This window comes from Babylonia areolata, chromosome 3, assembly GCF_041734735.1.
Source record: "Babylonia areolata isolate BAREFJ2019XMU chromosome 3, ASM4173473v1, whole genome shotgun sequence".
In the NCBI taxonomy this organism is placed as follows: Eukaryota; Metazoa; Mollusca; class Gastropoda; order Neogastropoda; family Buccinidae; genus Babylonia; species Babylonia areolata.
Window position 1 is genome coordinate 43800252 of NC_134878.1, and position 17961 is coordinate 43818212.

The window sequence follows — 17961 nt, forward strand, 5'->3', positions numbered from 1 at the left end:
TCACTAATTATCATTATTATCATAGTGCTAGTAGTATTAACATTTTCAGTACCAGAGAACTTTGTGTTAAAAAACAAAAGTGCTCTCCCTTGACAGTGAATTTTGATGATTCAGGGGATAAGATATAATTTTACAAATTCTAGCACAAGAACTGCCAGAGATACAGAAAGAAAGTGAACGTTTTTGTAAAGGAAAACTACTGAGGATTCTGAATCTGCTCTTGTTTCTTAGTTCACATCTTTTGCATTTTTTAACAGATAATGGCTGTTGTCCAGTAGGTGGCAATGAAAAAACAGCTCACTGGTGTCTTTCACCCATAGCCTTGCCCCCTTTCACGCCTTCTGACTACATTATGACCACTTGCCTTTCACCACTCCTCTTCATCTCCCCACTCCCTTCCCAATTTTGGCACACATATACTGCCCTCACTGGCAGTCACAGTTTTGCTGTCTGCTTCAATACAGTGACTGAACAGAGTTGAATGTTGGGTTGTCAGTTTCATCACTTTCTTGTCATATGGATTTGTCCGAATGCAGTGACGCCGCCTTGAGCTACTGAAACTGAAACTTGTCATAATCTTCATTTCTAACAAACATCAGACAAGAGAGATCCATCTCCATTTGATACCTATCTAGAAAAAAAAGTAGAATCATTTGAACAGCCTGCAAATTCATATAACTTAGGACCACTATCTCTGCCTGCTGAAGGTTCAGCCAACTTCTGGTGCCATTTTTGCAATCTTTCTGTTGCATTCCACATACTCCACTTAGCAAATAATTATGTAGAAGAAAGGGGTCTTCTACCTGATGTATGCTCATCTGAATAATATTTTTATAACACAGACATATAATTATAAAGCTAACTGTTCAGAGTTTGTCTGTGATCATTGAATCAAACTTTGATGAAGGAAAAATCAGAATGGATGCAGGACATCAGTAGATGCCTTATAGTTATAGACAACACTTTGTGTAGGACATCAGTTGACATCTTATATAGGCACTGAACGGATTAAATTCAAAGGTTGAATTTGTAGTGTCTCTTAGTATAAGTTAACAAAGTCAGTTGGTGGTTATCATTATCAGCACCTGCTGTCACACAGTTCTTGACTTATGACACTGAGTTCTTCTGACCTACATGATTGTATCATTTATCTTAGAAGACACACACACACACACACACACACACACACACACACATATATATATATATAATAATATATATATATATATATATATACTTAATGAAACAGGGAGAGTTATGAATACCTAGTATGATTGAGAACTGTAATCAGCTGTGGTTCTGATACATTTATCTTGCAGTATAACCGTGATATTTGGAATTTGCCTGAGGTTATCTTCACAAGTACCATTCTGATGTTCGAGATGTTCTTAAGGGCTTTGTGATCTTGATAGCTGCCAGTATTATTAGTCTCCTTATGTCATTTCAGTTGTGCCAACACACACACTCCCCTCACTCCCAACACACACACATGCACACATGCACATACTTGTGCACACACAAACACATTCCTACACACACACACACACACACACACACACACACACACACACACACACACACACACACACAGTGTGACTGTGACACACACAACACACATTCCAATACACACAAATGCACACGCACACACACATGCATGCTCACTCACAGTGAAACTCACATTTGCTCAAATTCTTTTGCCAAACATAACATTTAGACAAAGAGAGAGAAAATGAGATGTAAAATGCATACACCCACACCCATCATTACACACAAACACACCCACACAGTCCCACTATCACTGGACCAGTTTACATAGAACTTTTAAGTTGAATGTTAGACTTAGACTGACACAATGGTGCATAAAAAAGAAAAAAGATACTCACATATTATAAATAAATAGCTGTTGTCACTTTCTTGATGTCTGGCAAGCAGCTAATCCAAACACATCCTGACCAGACAAGCTAACCCAAATCATACTCCTAGTTACATACATGTATAGACACTCAGACACACAGACACACACAGACATACACACACACACACACACACACACACACACACACACACACACACACACACACACACACACACACACACACACACACACACACACACACACACACACACACACACACACACACACACACACACACACACACACGCGCGCGCGCGCGTGCGCGCGCGCGCGCGCACACACACACTGCACTTGTTGTCACTTTGTCAGTGTCTGGCACGCACACACAAACACACACACACACACACACACACACACACACACACACACACTGCACTTGTTGTCACTTTGTCAGTGTCTGGCAAGCAGCAAATCCAAACATCCTAAACAGTCAAGCTAACCTAAATCATACACATAAGTCTCACCTTGAAATCTTCCATGCATACCTGCCTACCTACCTAGCTACGCCATCCATCTATCCATTCATCCGTGTACAGCTGTGGTCACTTTTTCAGTGTATATCAAGCAGCAAATCCAAACATTCTAAGCAGACAAGCATACCAAAATCATACACATGACAGTCTCACCTTGAAATCTTGTTTTCAAAGAACTGCTTGGCCACAAAGGCTCCAGTCATAAAAAGAGCCTGGATGACAGTATAGGTTACAGTTGATCTATACAGTTATAAATAATCTATTTACATTTTTTCTGGTTTCTGATTACTTTAATCTGAACTCTTTTTTTTAATATACATGCTTAGTCATAGTGTATCTGCTTTCATATATATATATATATAGTGTATCTGCTTTCGTGTGTGTGTGTGTGTGTGTGTGTGTCCATTGGCAGCTGGACTTCCTGTGCTGCAAGAGTGATTTCAGCACTATCTGATCCAGTAGGCACCTAATTCAGTTATGATAGTTATTGAAAATGTTTACAGTCATTTATTGATTTAAACACATCAACTTTCAACCAAGGTGATAATATTTTTTTGGTGAGCATTTTTGTTAGTAACTGGGTTAAATGTATGAAAGAACAGCTAATAAATGTCTGATGAGATTCTTTTTTTCAATTTTTGTTATTTGTATCTGGTCTCCTCATTGCTGCTGTAATTATGATAACCATCATATTTTCACATTCTGCTTTCTAAAAAGAAAATGTGATCTAACAAACCTATCTGGTGACAAAGAAAAGGAGGTGCAGCACAGTGTGGTAAGTGGAAGAGTATTGTTTTTGAGGCAAGATTTCAGTGGCTTTTCATGCTTTAGCCGTAGGGGCTTGTTGGCCTTTGGAGACCATCCCAACACAGACTGTTCTAAAACCCTCATGACCAAGAGAGTTGGGATGTAACTTAAGCAAGACACTCTCCACTAAAGTTCAAGCCCAAAAAGTGAGGACAGCAGCTGCCTCCTCTGCTGTTCTGATGATCATAGATGGACGCAACTGATTATCATATCATACACACATTGAAATGTATACATGTGATTGTGAGCGTGTGGACTGTTTATGATGTTGAAGGTGACAGCTGCTGCAACCCTCTGTCCATGGGGTCCGTCAAGAAGATGATAGAAGAGGAAGTGAAGGACATTTACGTGCGCTCTCTGCAGATTGGGAACAACATTGTTGAGGTGACAATTGAAGTTTGAAATGTGCATAATCATTGTGAAATTCAAGTCAAAAGTCTAATACTTGAAGCCACTGTGTATGTGTGTGTGTGTGTGGGGGGGGGGGGGGGTTGGATTATAAATGCTTTCAAGAAGGTATGAAAAGGTTGGTCATTCCTTCCATCATCAAATGACTGAACACTTATAGACACATGAGCACATACTCAAGGATTAGCATGGAATGAACTATTTGATTGACTTACCAGTTAAAACTCTCACGGCCAAGAAAGTTGGGATGTAACTTTTACACCAAGTTTAAAATGGAAATGGCACTTGGAACTAAAGCCTTTTTGTACACATTTTTCCATGCATTAGGCATTCTGTATCATCTGCTAGAAGGTAAAATCTCAGTTTCAGAGAAGAGTGGGTGTTCTGGATCATTCAAAATCTGCAGGGCTTTGCACTTGACTGCATGATGGCAAAGATCACTGAGAGACAGCCTTTGAAGACCTGCTATCTTTCCAGCTTATCTCACTATACGTGATAACTTTACCCTAGTCCTTGTTCCATGATGACATATTAAAATTTAAGTAATAGCATGCTTTCAATGAGACTTGTACACAGTTTTTAGGACACTTTGGTCATGATTTTACCTTCTTTTTTCTCTCTTTGTTTCTTCTGAGACAGCTATAAAAAAATAAATAAATAAATATAAAAAAAGTCTATGTTGAGCTGTCTTACAAGTATACATGATCACTGTGAACCAAAAAGTGTAAATTTTCATCAGTAAAAGTTCCAAGATATTTAAAATGCTGCAGTATCTCCACAGGCTGACCATCAGTTAAGATTAACGGAAACTCGTATATGTTTTATCTACAATTCAGTGTTACAGAGTTTTCCATGCATGGCATCCTCGGGGTTTCAGCATTTAAAGAAAATATTTGGCAAACCAACCAGTGCCATTTAATCAGCAAATTTGAGGAAGCTAGTAAAGGCATCATTTACTCTAATTTGCCTTATTTGGTCAGTGTATATAGAAAAAAGCAAAAGTGGCTACACATCCTTGTAGCACTCCTGTATTTAGAACAAATTCACCTGAAAAGTGACCATTAACACAAACATGTTGCCTGCAAGTGAGGAAATCTGTAATCCACAGTACCAGATGTAGAATTACACTCATACTGACATGTTGTTGCAGAAGAAGACATGTATGAGTGAATGGTACTGAAGGTGCTTGAGAATTCTATAAACATAATTCTCACAAACGCTTTTGGATATTGAATATGTTTTGTAACACAATTGATGAGTTAGAGTGTCATTTTCAACTCGCTTAGGCTAGTGGAAGGGATTGAGGTCAGAGCCAATGTCCTTTGTGACATAATCACACAAGACAAACTGAAAGCAATACAATACAATAATGTGCAGGACACAGAGAATGGCTTTCTGATGAACGTGAACGACCAGATCAGCCTGGTGTGCTCAAAGCTGAAGAACGACTCCAAGCTGGCCTCTGGCTACAATGCCATGGGTTTCTCTCAGGGTGGACAGTTCTTGTAAGACTGAATTCTCTGTGTCTCCTCTTTCTCTCTGTCATTTATTCAGTGTTCATAATCATAGACTTTCGCTCCTCTACATATACTCTGTTTAAGCATTCTGATGGGGCTTTAGTGATTGTTTTTTGCAGCTGTACCTCATTTTGGGAATGACAAAGAGAATCACAAATACTTAAAGTGTCATGTTAAACCAATGTATGTAATTCACAGCACACACACACACACACACACACACACACACACACACACACACACACACACACACATGCATATGCATATGCATGCACATACAAACACATACACACACAAAAAAAACAACAGATTGGGAGCATGAAGTCTTATTTAGCTGTCTGTACACTATAATATCAAGTTTTATAAGTGTTAGTATATGAGTGTTTTGTGTGGGAGAGTGTGTTTGTATTTGTGTGCTTTTTCCTCACAGAATTAACTTGTCCTACTGGTTAATTAGTGTAGACATATGCCAGAATGGAGTGTGGAAGAAACCACCTAATCCATAAAGATAGCAAAACTCATTTGAATACAGGACAGGATTTTTCTGTTTTCTCTTACGCTTTTTTTTTTTTTCTGAATGCAGACTATCTATGTGAACTAGAGTTATGCATGGAGGTGAACTGAATCATGAATGACTGGTGTGACAGCACGATTTGTCTACTCACAAGATTCAGTGCTATATAAATTTTGTTGGGGTTTTTTTTAGTAGTAATTATTTTATTATCTTTTTAGAGTGACAGTAATCAGAATTTAATATGTGGATTCCTGTTCCAGGCGAGCAGTTGCTCAACGGTGTCCTTCCCCCCCAATGCTGAATTTGATCTCAGTTGGTGGACAGCACCAAGGTATGCATGCACAGATCCATATGTAGGTGCGAGTGCATATGTATACAGGATAGATAATACTTTATCTCAACAAGAGAAATTCATTTGTGGTTTAAAAATAAAACACATAAACGATACTTGAATATCACAGTCATTCAACATGTATGCATAAAAGACATAAAATGTTTAGACGTCACCCAAGGGCAACCCATTGCATACAATCAGTAATCGCAGAAGACGGCAGCGACAATAGAAACTTTGAAATGGTAGCTTGGAGTAAATGATAACATACATCGTCACAGCAATACACACGTGTACACATTTGCATATGTATATATGTACATGTATCTATATACATGTGCCCATGCATGGATGTGTGTGTGTGTACATATGTACATGTTTGGTATGTGTATGTGTGTGTAATGCTCTGCTCGTTGAACTGACAATGGTGGGCTTTTGACAGGAGTGTATGGGTTTCCCAAGTGCCCTGGAGAGAACGAGACTCTCTGCAACATTGTGCGAAAGCTGCTCAACTATGGAGTCTATGTGTCGTAAGTTGTCTTTGAATTTACATTGTCTTTGCAGTATAATAATGTGGTGTGATTTTTGTTGTTGCTGCTGTTGTTTTTGCACTACTGTATTGTGTTGGAAAGAATTTTTTTTTGGGGGGGGGGGGGGGGGGGGCGGACTGGTCATGAAAAACAGTTATGGCACAATCTACATTGGAAGTAAACATAAATTGGAAATAAACTTGACAATGTTTCTGGAGTTAGTTTGGTACACTTTTTTGTTGAAAAGTATACTTAACATAAATGGATGTAAGCATGACAAAGTTTTGGGTGTTATAATTTTTGTGGGAGTGAAATTTGAGAAAACTGTTGGTGTAATGTTTGTTATGAAGGTATGAATATGTTTATTTTGTTATTTCAGTTAAGCATAAACCAACATCTTAAAATAAGACAGATGTGGTAAAATACAATGAAGTTGAAGTGTTTATTTACTATGTTGGTCTGTTTGCTAGTAAATTAATTAGTGTGTGTGTGTGTGTGTGTGTGACACTCTGCTGACTCAGGTGATTCAAATTCTCCATTTTTAAAGCACTTTCTCATAGATTCTGATTCCTTTCACGATGTATGTAGTCTGTGTAACACATAAACAGAATTGATATTGTCATCTTCTTTGTTTATCAGTCTGGTGTTGGACATTATGTCAAATGCCTGTCTGTATTTTTGTCGGCAGGTTTGTGCAAGATCAGTGAGTATATTGTCTTGTTCTTTTTTTTTTTCTTTTTTTTTTCATGTGGTTCGATACAAAAACTTAGAATAAAGGATTAACTTTGTGCAGATGTTATTTCAGTGCTGGTGTGTATGTGTGTGTGTGTGTTTGTGTGTGTGTGTGAGTAAATAAACTTGTGTGTGTAGAGTGTGAGTACATAAACTTGGCTGTTTTGAATGGATAGTCACAGTGTTAAAACAGCAATGTGTGATGATGTTTTGAAAGGATAGGATTAGTATAGTATAGAAAAGTACAGTACAGTACTGTACAGTATGGTATGATACAGTATGGTAGCATACTGTATTGTATCATATTGGATAGGATAGTATTGTAGAGTATAGTACAGTACAGTACAGCACAGTACAGTATTAGTATAGTATACTGATACAGCAAACAAAGTTTCTTAGGGAAAATAGTTAAGTCTCAGGTGCTTCTCATTACACTTTGACTGTATTATACACAGCATTTTTTAAATTTTTCATTATTTTCATTTTTCTGTTCTGTATTCACACAAGGGAAAGTTTCATTGTGCTACCAGTATTTATAGACCAAGTGTGCTGACGAGTGTACAACAGAAGGATTTTGATGGAGAGTGGCAGGCGTTTGACAGTGATGTTGCTGATGTGAGACATGGTGACGTTTTCAGTCTGGTGCAGGCTGAGTACTGGCAGGATCCACTCAATGAGGAGGAGTACGTGGAAAAGAGCGTCTTTCTGGCTGATATCAACCAGGAGAGGGTCAGTTTGTGAGTTGATAGTAGAAAGGAAAGTCGTCATGGTGGTCAGAATAAGAAACTTGTACACAGCATCGAACAGCTCTTTTGTCATGGTTGCAGAAATGGGGAATGCCCAATGCAGTTTGATTGCAAGATACAGCTTTCACTGCCATGCCTTCCACGCAATGTAAGCTTTTGGTCTACAGTATTGTTTTGTGCTGCACTTGATAAGACAAAGAAAGCATGTGCTTATATGGACACAGAAACATGCACATGCATGCACTTTCATTCATACATTGACATGCATGGACACACACTCTCACACAATGACACATAGTCACATAGACACACACTCACGCATACACACACGCACACACATGCACACTCTCTCTCTCACTCACTCTGTTTCTCTTTCTCTCTCTCTCTTACAGTTATACCGATTGCTTGTGTCTTTAATCAGTGTGATAGGACATTTAAGACACACTGGTGTGCAGAAAGTAAACCAGAACTACAAAGACAACCTGCTGAAGCTGAAGAACTTGGTGCTGGTCAAGTTCCTTCAAGACACCATGGTTCAACCCAAAGAGAGTGAGGTAAATGGTCTTGTTTGTGTGTAGGGGGTTGAATGTGTATGTGTGCTTGTACATAGTGGCCTAATGAATGGTATGCTCGCCTACAAAACAAAATCTCAGGGTTTTGCTTGTGTGTGTGTATGGGGTTGAATGTGTATGTGTGCTTGCATATTGTGGCCTAATAAATGGTATACCCACCTACGAAACAAAATTTCAGGGTCTTGCTTGTGTGTGTGTGTAGGGGGTTGAACATGTATGTGTGCTTGCATGTAGAAGCCTTATGAATGGTATGCCCACCTACAAAACAAAATCTCAAGTTTGTGCTTCGAGACATGCACGTGCTGGATGCTGCCTCCTCCACCCCTCCACCAAACCTTGAATTTTGGTGTGGGTACCTATCTTTCGGATGAGATAACAAATCAATATTTTATATGCAGCATTCATTAATATGTGTATGTAACAAAACCCACAGAGGCAGGAGAGTTCGTGGTAAATTTCTTCAGAAAACTATTACTGTAGGTAAACATAAAAATGCACACACATGCACTCAGGGAAAATTAAAAGGTTGGTGCCAGATTCTGGTGATGCACTCTGCCTTAGTAGCTATTGTGAGTTGCATAATGTTTCAGGTGTTGATGTTTGTTGTGATGTCTGTTGTGACAATAAAACGTCTGCAATATACTTTAGTGTGTGTGGTCTGTGTGTGTGCACATGTGTGTGTGTGTGTGTTTTTTAAACATTTCTGATGAACTGATATCAGAATGTAAACTTATTTCAAAACTGATTAGCAAATTAAAAAAAAAAAAAAAATCTTTTCAAGGAGCCAAACATTAGTCAGATTACATAGATTTTTCTGATGAGTGCTGTGCATTTGTGTTTGTGTCCAGGTCATCCTCTATCTTCTTTTTTGTCTTTGTAAACCTCCTTCTTTTGTCCAGTTGACTATCATGAGCCCATCTAACAAGAGATATGCAAACTGCCTCACAGTCTTGACTTGTGCATCTATTTCCATTCAAAAACTTGATTGTATTGCAGTGGTTTGTGACTGTTTTCAGTGGTTCGGATTTTACAAGCCTGGACAAGCTGAGATTGTCCTGCCCATGAACCAGACCAAACTTTACACAGAGGTATTGTAGCAGACAAAAAGTTGGGAGTTTTTGTTTTTTTGCACAAAAGTTTGTGTGTATGTGTTTGTGCAGTGTGTGTCATTATGTGAGTGTGTGGGTATGTGAGTATGTATGTGTGAGTACACTGGTAGTTAACTCTAAAGACAGTTGGAGGCAGGTTTTCCAGGATGAACAGAATGTACAACAGTTTACATCAGGGTCTCTGAATCTTAACACAGGAGAAGTTTCAAAGTACAGTTGTGTGTGAACATAAAGGGTCACTATGATCAAATCATGAACAGAAAGCAAAAAATACGGATGATATGAAAATGGATGGTATAAACTAATCATTACGAACAGAAATTATGTTTTCATGCATCGAGATCTTATTAGGATGATGTGGATGGATCATGCGCAAGAAATTTGTTCAATGCCTTCATTTGTCTTCAGTTTACAAAACATTTACAGTTGTGCAGATGTAGAATGTGGTGTGGCGTGTTACAGAAAAAGAAATATCTTTGATTTTAGAATCTGTAACTTGTATAACTACCAAGTCTGACCCCACTCGTTATTAAACACAAGCAAGAAGAGATCATTGGTTAATTTAAATTTGCTGGACTGATCATTTCTGATCATTTGAAAAGAGAAAAATTGCTATGAAAGAAAGTGCAGCAGCACCTGTACTTTCTTCAGCTCCTCAAAAAGTTTGGACAAAAAAAGAAAAACCGTGGTTGACTTCTACAGAGCTATCATTGACAGTGTGGTCACCTTTGCTATTACTGTTTGATACGGAAACATTTCTGAGGCAGAAATCACAGCTCTGAACAGAATTGTAAAAAACGCCACTTAGATTATTGAGTCTGACCTATCATCTCTGGACAGCATATACCATAAAGGTTACTCAGAAAGTCTGTCAGTTGGTGAGAATGAATTGCATACACCTTTAAGGATTTTTTAGATGCTTCCCTCAGGTCATGAATACAGAAGTATTAGGACCAAAACCAATTGCTTCACCATTAGCTTCTTCCCTAAATCTGTCAGTGCAATGTCGCCTGAACCAACCCAAAGTGTGTAAAAGAGAATTGTGCAGTCAGCAACCATTTATCTTTAAATCTAGTCATCATCCCCGTCTGAATACAATGTGCAGTGTATGGCGTATATTCAAGTGAGTTCACATGTTTATATGCGCTGAGTGTGTGTGGACGTGTGTGTGTGGACAGGGGTAGGTGGTGGGGCGTGTGTGTGAGAGAGTATGCACAAGCACAAGCATCTACTTATACGTGTCTAAAAATCCTACTGTATTTGTGTTTGTACATGATTTCCAATTCAGAAGTGGTGTAGCATATATATATTGTCCAAATGCAGTGATGCCCCTTGAGTAACTGAAACCTCCAATTCATATTTTGTATTTGTATTTCTTTTTATCACAACAGATTTCTCTGTGTGAAATTCGGGCTGCTCTCCCCAGGGAGAGCGCGTCGCTACACTACAGCTCCACCCATTTTTTTGTATTTTTTCCTGCATGCAGCTTTATTTGTTTTTCCTATGGAAGTGGATTTTTCTACAGAGTTTTGCCAGGAACAACCCTTTTCTTGCTGTGGGTTCTTTTACGTGCGCTAAATGCATGCTGCACATGGGACCTCGGTTTATCGTCTCATCTGAATGACTAGCGTCCAGACCACCACTCAAGGTCCAGTGGAGGGGGAAAAAATAGCAGCTTAGCCGTGATTCGAACCAGGGCGCTCAGATTCTCTTGCTTCCTAGGCAGACGCGTTACCTCTAGGCCATCACTCCACATTTTTACCTTATGTGTACTGTCCCCCACCCCCTCCCCCACCCCTCCAATATTCCTTGTGACCCTGGTACACTTGCTGATAAAGACATATTCTTTCCTATTCTGTTTCCAGGACCGACTGGGCCTGAAGGAACTGCAGGCTTCAGGACGACTTCACTTTCTGGCATCTGACGGTGATCACCTGCGGTTCAACAGAACGTGGTTCATCAATAACATCGTCAAACCATTCCTGCAGTAACATCGCTGCGAACACTGCTGCTCAATGTCAGTAGTTTGTTACATTAAGTTAGCTTGTGGTTCAGTCAGTTGTATGAGTTTTGTTGTTCAGACTGATTGCATGAAGGACAGTGAAAATGAAAAGAAGAAAAGGAAAAAAGGGTTGATGGATTGTTCTGATTACCTAAGATAATTATATAAATTATGTGTGTGTGTCTTTTGTTTACAGATGAGACAGATTCTTGTTTCTGTGATATTCAGTATATATTATATTATTATTCCATTTCATTTGTTTGAGTATTGTTTTTTCCACTCGTTCAGAAAAAAGGAAAAAATAATTTGTATGCAGAGGTAGTGATGTTGAAGAAATTCAGAACAAAGACGTATGTCAAGTTGCCTTCCCTTTCATGATGAATGTTTTGTTTTTTGAAAATATTACTATACTGTATCATAATCTTGGATGAGTGAGTAACTCTCTGAAATGAAAAAAAGGAGCTTATTGATGATTTATTCAATTTGAAAGAAAGAAAAAAAAGGCAAGAAAATTCAGTCAGCCAGTGGTGTATGCAGTAGCACAATTTGTCTAGGTAGAGGGGATTCGAGGGGGGGGGGGGGGGTCGGTGTTTGAAAACCCCTTTTAGTTCATGGTGAGAGTGTGTGTGTGTGTGTGTGTGTGTGTGTGTGTGACTTTTAATTTGATTTGATTGCAAGGTGAAGATAGTCATATCAGATAGGCAGGTGCATAGACAAGAGCATGGACATAGAGTGAGTTGTTGAAAAGTCAGAAGTTCTGCTGGATAATGAAGCTCGATGTGAGATGAACCACAGGTGTGTAGAGTTGTAAGGTTGTAAAATATGCTTTTCTCGTGTGATTTGACTGTTCATGCGATCACTCGGCATTCCAAAAACCATCCTTCCTTCTTCCTCCCCTGGGAAATTCTGCCCACTGTTCCCACTTATATTTTCCTCTTTCTTTTTTTTTAAAGGTTGTCTCCTTACTCTAGTCACCTAGTCTGAATCTTGTTCACACTGGTTGACTGATTCATCAATATTTATGGAGTTTTAAAATTTGTGTGTGTGTTTTTTGTGTTTTTTTCATTTATTTTGAATTGATGTTCAGTAATATTCAAATGTAGTTTGCTTGTGTAATAATCATACTAATACCTGTTATTTTTATGCACAAAAAGCTCCATGATATTTTTCTATAATTCAGATTAGCAATGATGATTGGCAAAAGATTAATGTTTCATGACAGCATAGACAGTTACTGTTTGTGTGCACAAAATATCGCTTGCTTGTTTGTATGTTCCAGCATATGTAAGACTTCTTGACATTATGCACATACCAAATTGTTGTGGTAGCTTTACCTTACTTTTTTTTTTTAAAAGACTTCATTATTTCTTTATCATCTCTGCTGTTTCATGTCCTTATCTGTAGTGGTTATTTCCCATGCCATTCTTTAGAAATACTCACCAGTTATGATGATTTGTGAATGCTTTTTATATCTTATATATTTTATGTTTTTGCAATTGCTTACTGGTTCAGCTTGATGTTACAGGAAAATAAACTCACTGTTATGAAAGACATAGTGTTTTTACTTCTTTTTTTTTCTTTTTTTTCTTTTTTTGAATGAAAGTAATGTCAACATGGTCTGACCTTTTTCTGGGGGGTGTGGGGGGGGGGGGCAGCAGATGTGTGGAGGGGTCCTGTTCCTTCTACATTGTGTGGGTGGTGAGTGTCTTATTAAGGGGGAAAAATCATGCCTGCTGGTTCAGCTTGCTGTTGCTGGAAAATAATGCACATTTTGAAGACATACCATTTTGACTTTGTTGTTTCAATTAAAAAAATAATTTTAAAAAACAGCTTGAGATTATCTAGTCATTATCTAGTCATCATCTACTTTGAAAGGGAATGAAATAAGCATGTGACTGGACTGACCTGGAGAAAACCGTGGGCTTTGTCAGGGCGACGAAGCTTCAAGTCTAAAGCATCTCAACAAATATGGAACGAACGTTGAAGAAGAAATTAGTGTGCTGGGGGGGGGGGGGGGGGGGATTGCACTGATTTGGCACACACTCCTGTACTGCACTATGCAAAACTTACCCGGTTTGCTGTCCTACACTGTACATCAGACCTTGAGAGCATTTGTTGCAACACTCACACACACACACACACACACACACACACACACACTTTGGTATACCACTCCGCCACCTGCTCGGGTGGTTGGTTTTTAGATGTACACCAGAACACACACAGTCGAGAAAAGATCATCAGTGTGAACTAACAGGTTCAGAGGCCCCTGTGCCCCCTATATAGATACACAACTGACCAGCAATGAGTCACATCACAGAGTGTTTACCGTTTCCGTGCTGGTGGTTTGAACCTCCACGCTCCCTCCCTCCCAAGCCCCACCTAAGTGTGACTAATTAATTTTATTTAATTTGGCGCACCAGTGACGAACTTGACACTGTTTGAGACTGTTTGATGGGTGTTACTTTCGGCGACTTGTACAGTACAGATCAAGTCCAGGGCAAATACAAAAATGGTCCAAATGTGAGCAACAAAACTGTTCTTTTTACAATAAAATTCATAGTGATCACACTGATATAAAGTTTACCGCTGTAGGTGGGCGGGAACATAGATTTTGATTTTCAATAATTATTGTTCACACTTCTGGCCGTGAGAGAGTGCCTTACAAAGATTCGCAAGGCAAGAGCATGCTAGGGTTACGCAAGCACGTTATATGATGGGGAGAGATGAGATGAGGGTGGGATGGAATGAATGTGGGGGTGGTGGAGGTGGGGGTGTTGGATCTGCAAGGTGTTTGCGTAGTATGGTCCAATTTTCGCAACAGAAGTGAAATATCCCTCTCCCTCTCTCTCTCTCTCTCTCTCTCTCTCTCTCTCTCTCTCTCTCTTGTCTGTTTCTTTGCATTTCTGTCTCTGTCTCTCTATCTATATATCTATATGTATATATATATATATATATTATATCATTTTCATTCACATACACTCGTGCTCACTGTCACGCGTGTATACACACACACACATATATACATGTATATAAATATATATATGTGTGTGTGTGTGTGCGTGTATTTATATGAATATATATATATAGATACACACACACACACACATATATATAGAGAGAGAGAGACACACACATACATAATTGTGGTAATGGGAGAAAATAGCCTACAAGTAACAACCAAACAACCCTACCTTTATTTGAAAATAACTTTGCAGACCGACATACATACACACATACATACATACGTGTGTGCGTGTTGTGTGTATGTGTGTGTGTGTACTACTACTACTACTACTACTACTATTACTACATTCAGCAGTTTATTGAAATATTATAAAAAATATATTTTAAAAAATCATTGAAAACATCAAATAAAACGAGTTTATTAAAACTGGTCAGTGATTTTTTGAAAGACCTTTTGTTCTTGGACACCAGACAAGTACATTTTGTTCAAAGGACACTCAAACGAAATGGATAAATTAAACGTAAAACTGGTCTTGAGCCTTGCACTACAACACTCTTGTAGATCTAATGCAATATTGATGAGGATTGAGCCTTTACAATTGCGCGCATTTCTGGCTGTCCGATCTGCCCGCTCATTTGAACAAATTCCAACAGTACGAAGACACCCAAACTAAAAGTTACAAAACATGAATGCCTTTGATCGACAAAATGTGTATAATGTTGTCTCAAGATGCGAATTTTTAGTTTGATAGAGACTGAAAAATCTTAAACCCGCCTAACGTTTTAACGCAAGATGTGTTCGGGTTTGTTGTTTTTTTTTTGTTTTTTTTTTACGACAGAGTTATTCCTTATTTCATAACTCGAGGGCCGGGGAACAGACGGTGATCCACTTGGTCAGCTGAGGTGATATGAGAAGGAAGCGTCAGTCGGCTTCCTGCACGTTTGACCGATGGTCAGATAATTATGTCCACCACTAGGTCAGCTGACTCTTGTCGCTAGTTATACAGTCACTGAAAGAGTTCAGCAGGGTTCGTGGCATTCTTTTCTAAGAACGTCACATCAGCGGATGAAAGAAATCAAGTTTTAGGTCCGCCGTGTATGACATTGTGTGGGTTTATTTTGTTACGATCGCAAGGCGTTTGGCTGGATGGCTTAAATAAACAGCAGGCGTTGGGTTGTATAGCCTGTGCATTGACCATAAACAGATACGGATTTCAACAGAAAAAGCTTCATTTAACGGAGGACTGTATACACCTACAACCCCGCGCGCGTGCACACACACACACACACACACACACACACTCCACAGGATTATTACACAGGCTCATATTACTTTCATTTCAAAACGAAATCTCTTGATAAACGGTGAGGGTGATGAGAGTGGGGGGAGTGAGGGGGGAGGGGATAGGGGGGAAAGGAATCATTAGACCAAATGAATAATGTACAGCAAGGCTGATTTTGTGGGTAGATCTTTTTTCTCTGAAATATTTGATATTGCATGTTCACGTCCTTTTTTTTTATATGCCCCCTCCCCCCCACCTGAGAGCGCCACTTTTTTTTTCTTTTTTATTGTATTTTTCCGGCGTGCAGTTTGTTTGTTTTTTTGGGGTTTTTTGTTTGGGTTTTTTTTGTTTGTTTTTTGTTTTTCCTATCGAAGTGGATTTTTCTGCAGAATTTTGCCAGGGACAACCCTTACATACTTTACTCACAAACACAACACTACACCATTGCCAATGATTACATTCGCGCGAATATAGAGATTTTTCACATACACTGCCTCTCGTTTTTAATCTGTGGTGAGAGAGAGAGAGAGAGAGAAATTGCATTGCTCGTTTCCTACGATTTACATTCTTTCTGTTTTTTCATCATGCCAATATTGTTGTCAGTATCCTGTGGATAATAAGCATCTGGAACAATTGTAATTATCTTCTTGAATTTTATTTATCCTGCAGAAGATGTGGTGCCAGGGAATTTCGGAACGTCCATTTGAAATAAGTGTTGGGCAGTATGCCATCTGTGTATAAAAGTTCATACTAAAGTCACATCCTTCATAGGCCTACTGACCGGGAGCGTGACATCAAGGGCAATATTATCCTAGAACTGTAATCTCATTTTCTGTGTAATTTATTTTAGTGGAGTGGAAATAGCTACTGAAGTGATATTATCAACATCTGTATTATACTCCTTTTATTCAGTCGGAATGTAAGAGAAAAGACCCATCTGCTTCCTTACAAAAAGTAATCAAGTTTATATAGACCGTTATCAATCGATGTGTGCACGTGAGCATTATTGCCCGCAACTTGTTTTTGTTCGTGTTGAAACGGTTACGTTCAAATGAACTTTTTTTTGGTTTGTTTTGCTTGGTTGTTTGAGACCCCATCGCTCATCTGTTGGCTTTCAGTATTGTATTGTATTTCTCTTTTTTTTATCACAACAGATTTCTGTGTGTGAAATTCGGGCTGCTCTCCCTAGGGAGATGCGCGTCGCTACACTACAGCGCCACCCATTTTATTGTTGTTAGTGACACACTCATATTCATGCACACACTGACATACACGTGCGCACGTGTGAACGCTCACTCACATACATACACGCATAAACACACTAATACATAGTACACACGCACGCGCGAGCGCATATGCATACTAATCGGACATACAGAGTGAGCACACACACGCGGCTCGCGGGCGCACTTTCGCACTCGCACATAAATAAACACGTACATAAGCAATCGATCATATACTTACACGTGTATGCTCACACACACACGGCACACACATAGAGACACACAGACACACACACACACACACACACACACACAGAGGCACAGACACACACACACACACACACACACACACACACACACACAGTGTGTGTACACAATAGCGGTAACAATACAATCATGGAAGAACTGTCCTACCACTGACTACCTTCACTGAACGATTAGAGTGATCAGCAGATAACACTGCCCCACTCTCCCTTAATCCCCTATGGTGACTATCACTGCAGTGAAAATACCGATAGTGACAGTGATTACCTGAGACAAACAAGAGATTAGCAATCTGGCTTTCTGTGGGGAAGCTCTGAGCCTCCACATATGGTTTGCTTCCATCTGGCTGGTCATTACTTTACTGAAACACAGTTTTATACAATCTGCTCCTCACTTCGCTGGTTGCTGTCCATGAGGACAAAGGCGAAAGTTCCCTCAGTGTCACAGAGACAACATATGTATCGTATCACACATGATGCAGACTGTGATCAATTAATTAAGAAAATATCTGTTTGTGGAACTTTCTAATAATCCTATCCACTCACACACGCACGCACCACACACACAC

The 17961-nt window shown here is 39.2% G+C and overlaps 1 protein-coding gene across 1 annotated transcript in view; it reads left to right on the forward strand.

The window, feature by feature from the left end:
* LOC143280000 (palmitoyl-protein thioesterase 1-like) overlaps window positions 1-13207 on the forward strand; it is a 13865-nt gene extending 658 nt beyond the window's left edge. The window contains exons 2-10 of the mRNA XM_076584436.1: window positions 3470-3579; window positions 4981-5108; window positions 5895-5965; window positions 6408-6495; window positions 7184-7198; window positions 7866-7956; window positions 8429-8527; window positions 9562-9633; window positions 11520-13207. Of these exons, the coding sequence (XP_076440551.1) occupies window positions 3470-3579; window positions 4981-5108; window positions 5895-5965; window positions 6408-6495; window positions 7184-7198; window positions 7866-7956; window positions 8429-8527; window positions 9562-9633; window positions 11520-11645 (800 nt within the window). The 3' untranslated portion in view covers window positions 11646-13207. The remainder of the gene's footprint in view (window positions 1-3469; window positions 3580-4980; window positions 5109-5894; window positions 5966-6407; window positions 6496-7183; window positions 7199-7865; window positions 7957-8428; window positions 8528-9561; window positions 9634-11519) is intronic.
* Window positions 13208-17961: the final 4754 nt, after the last annotated feature.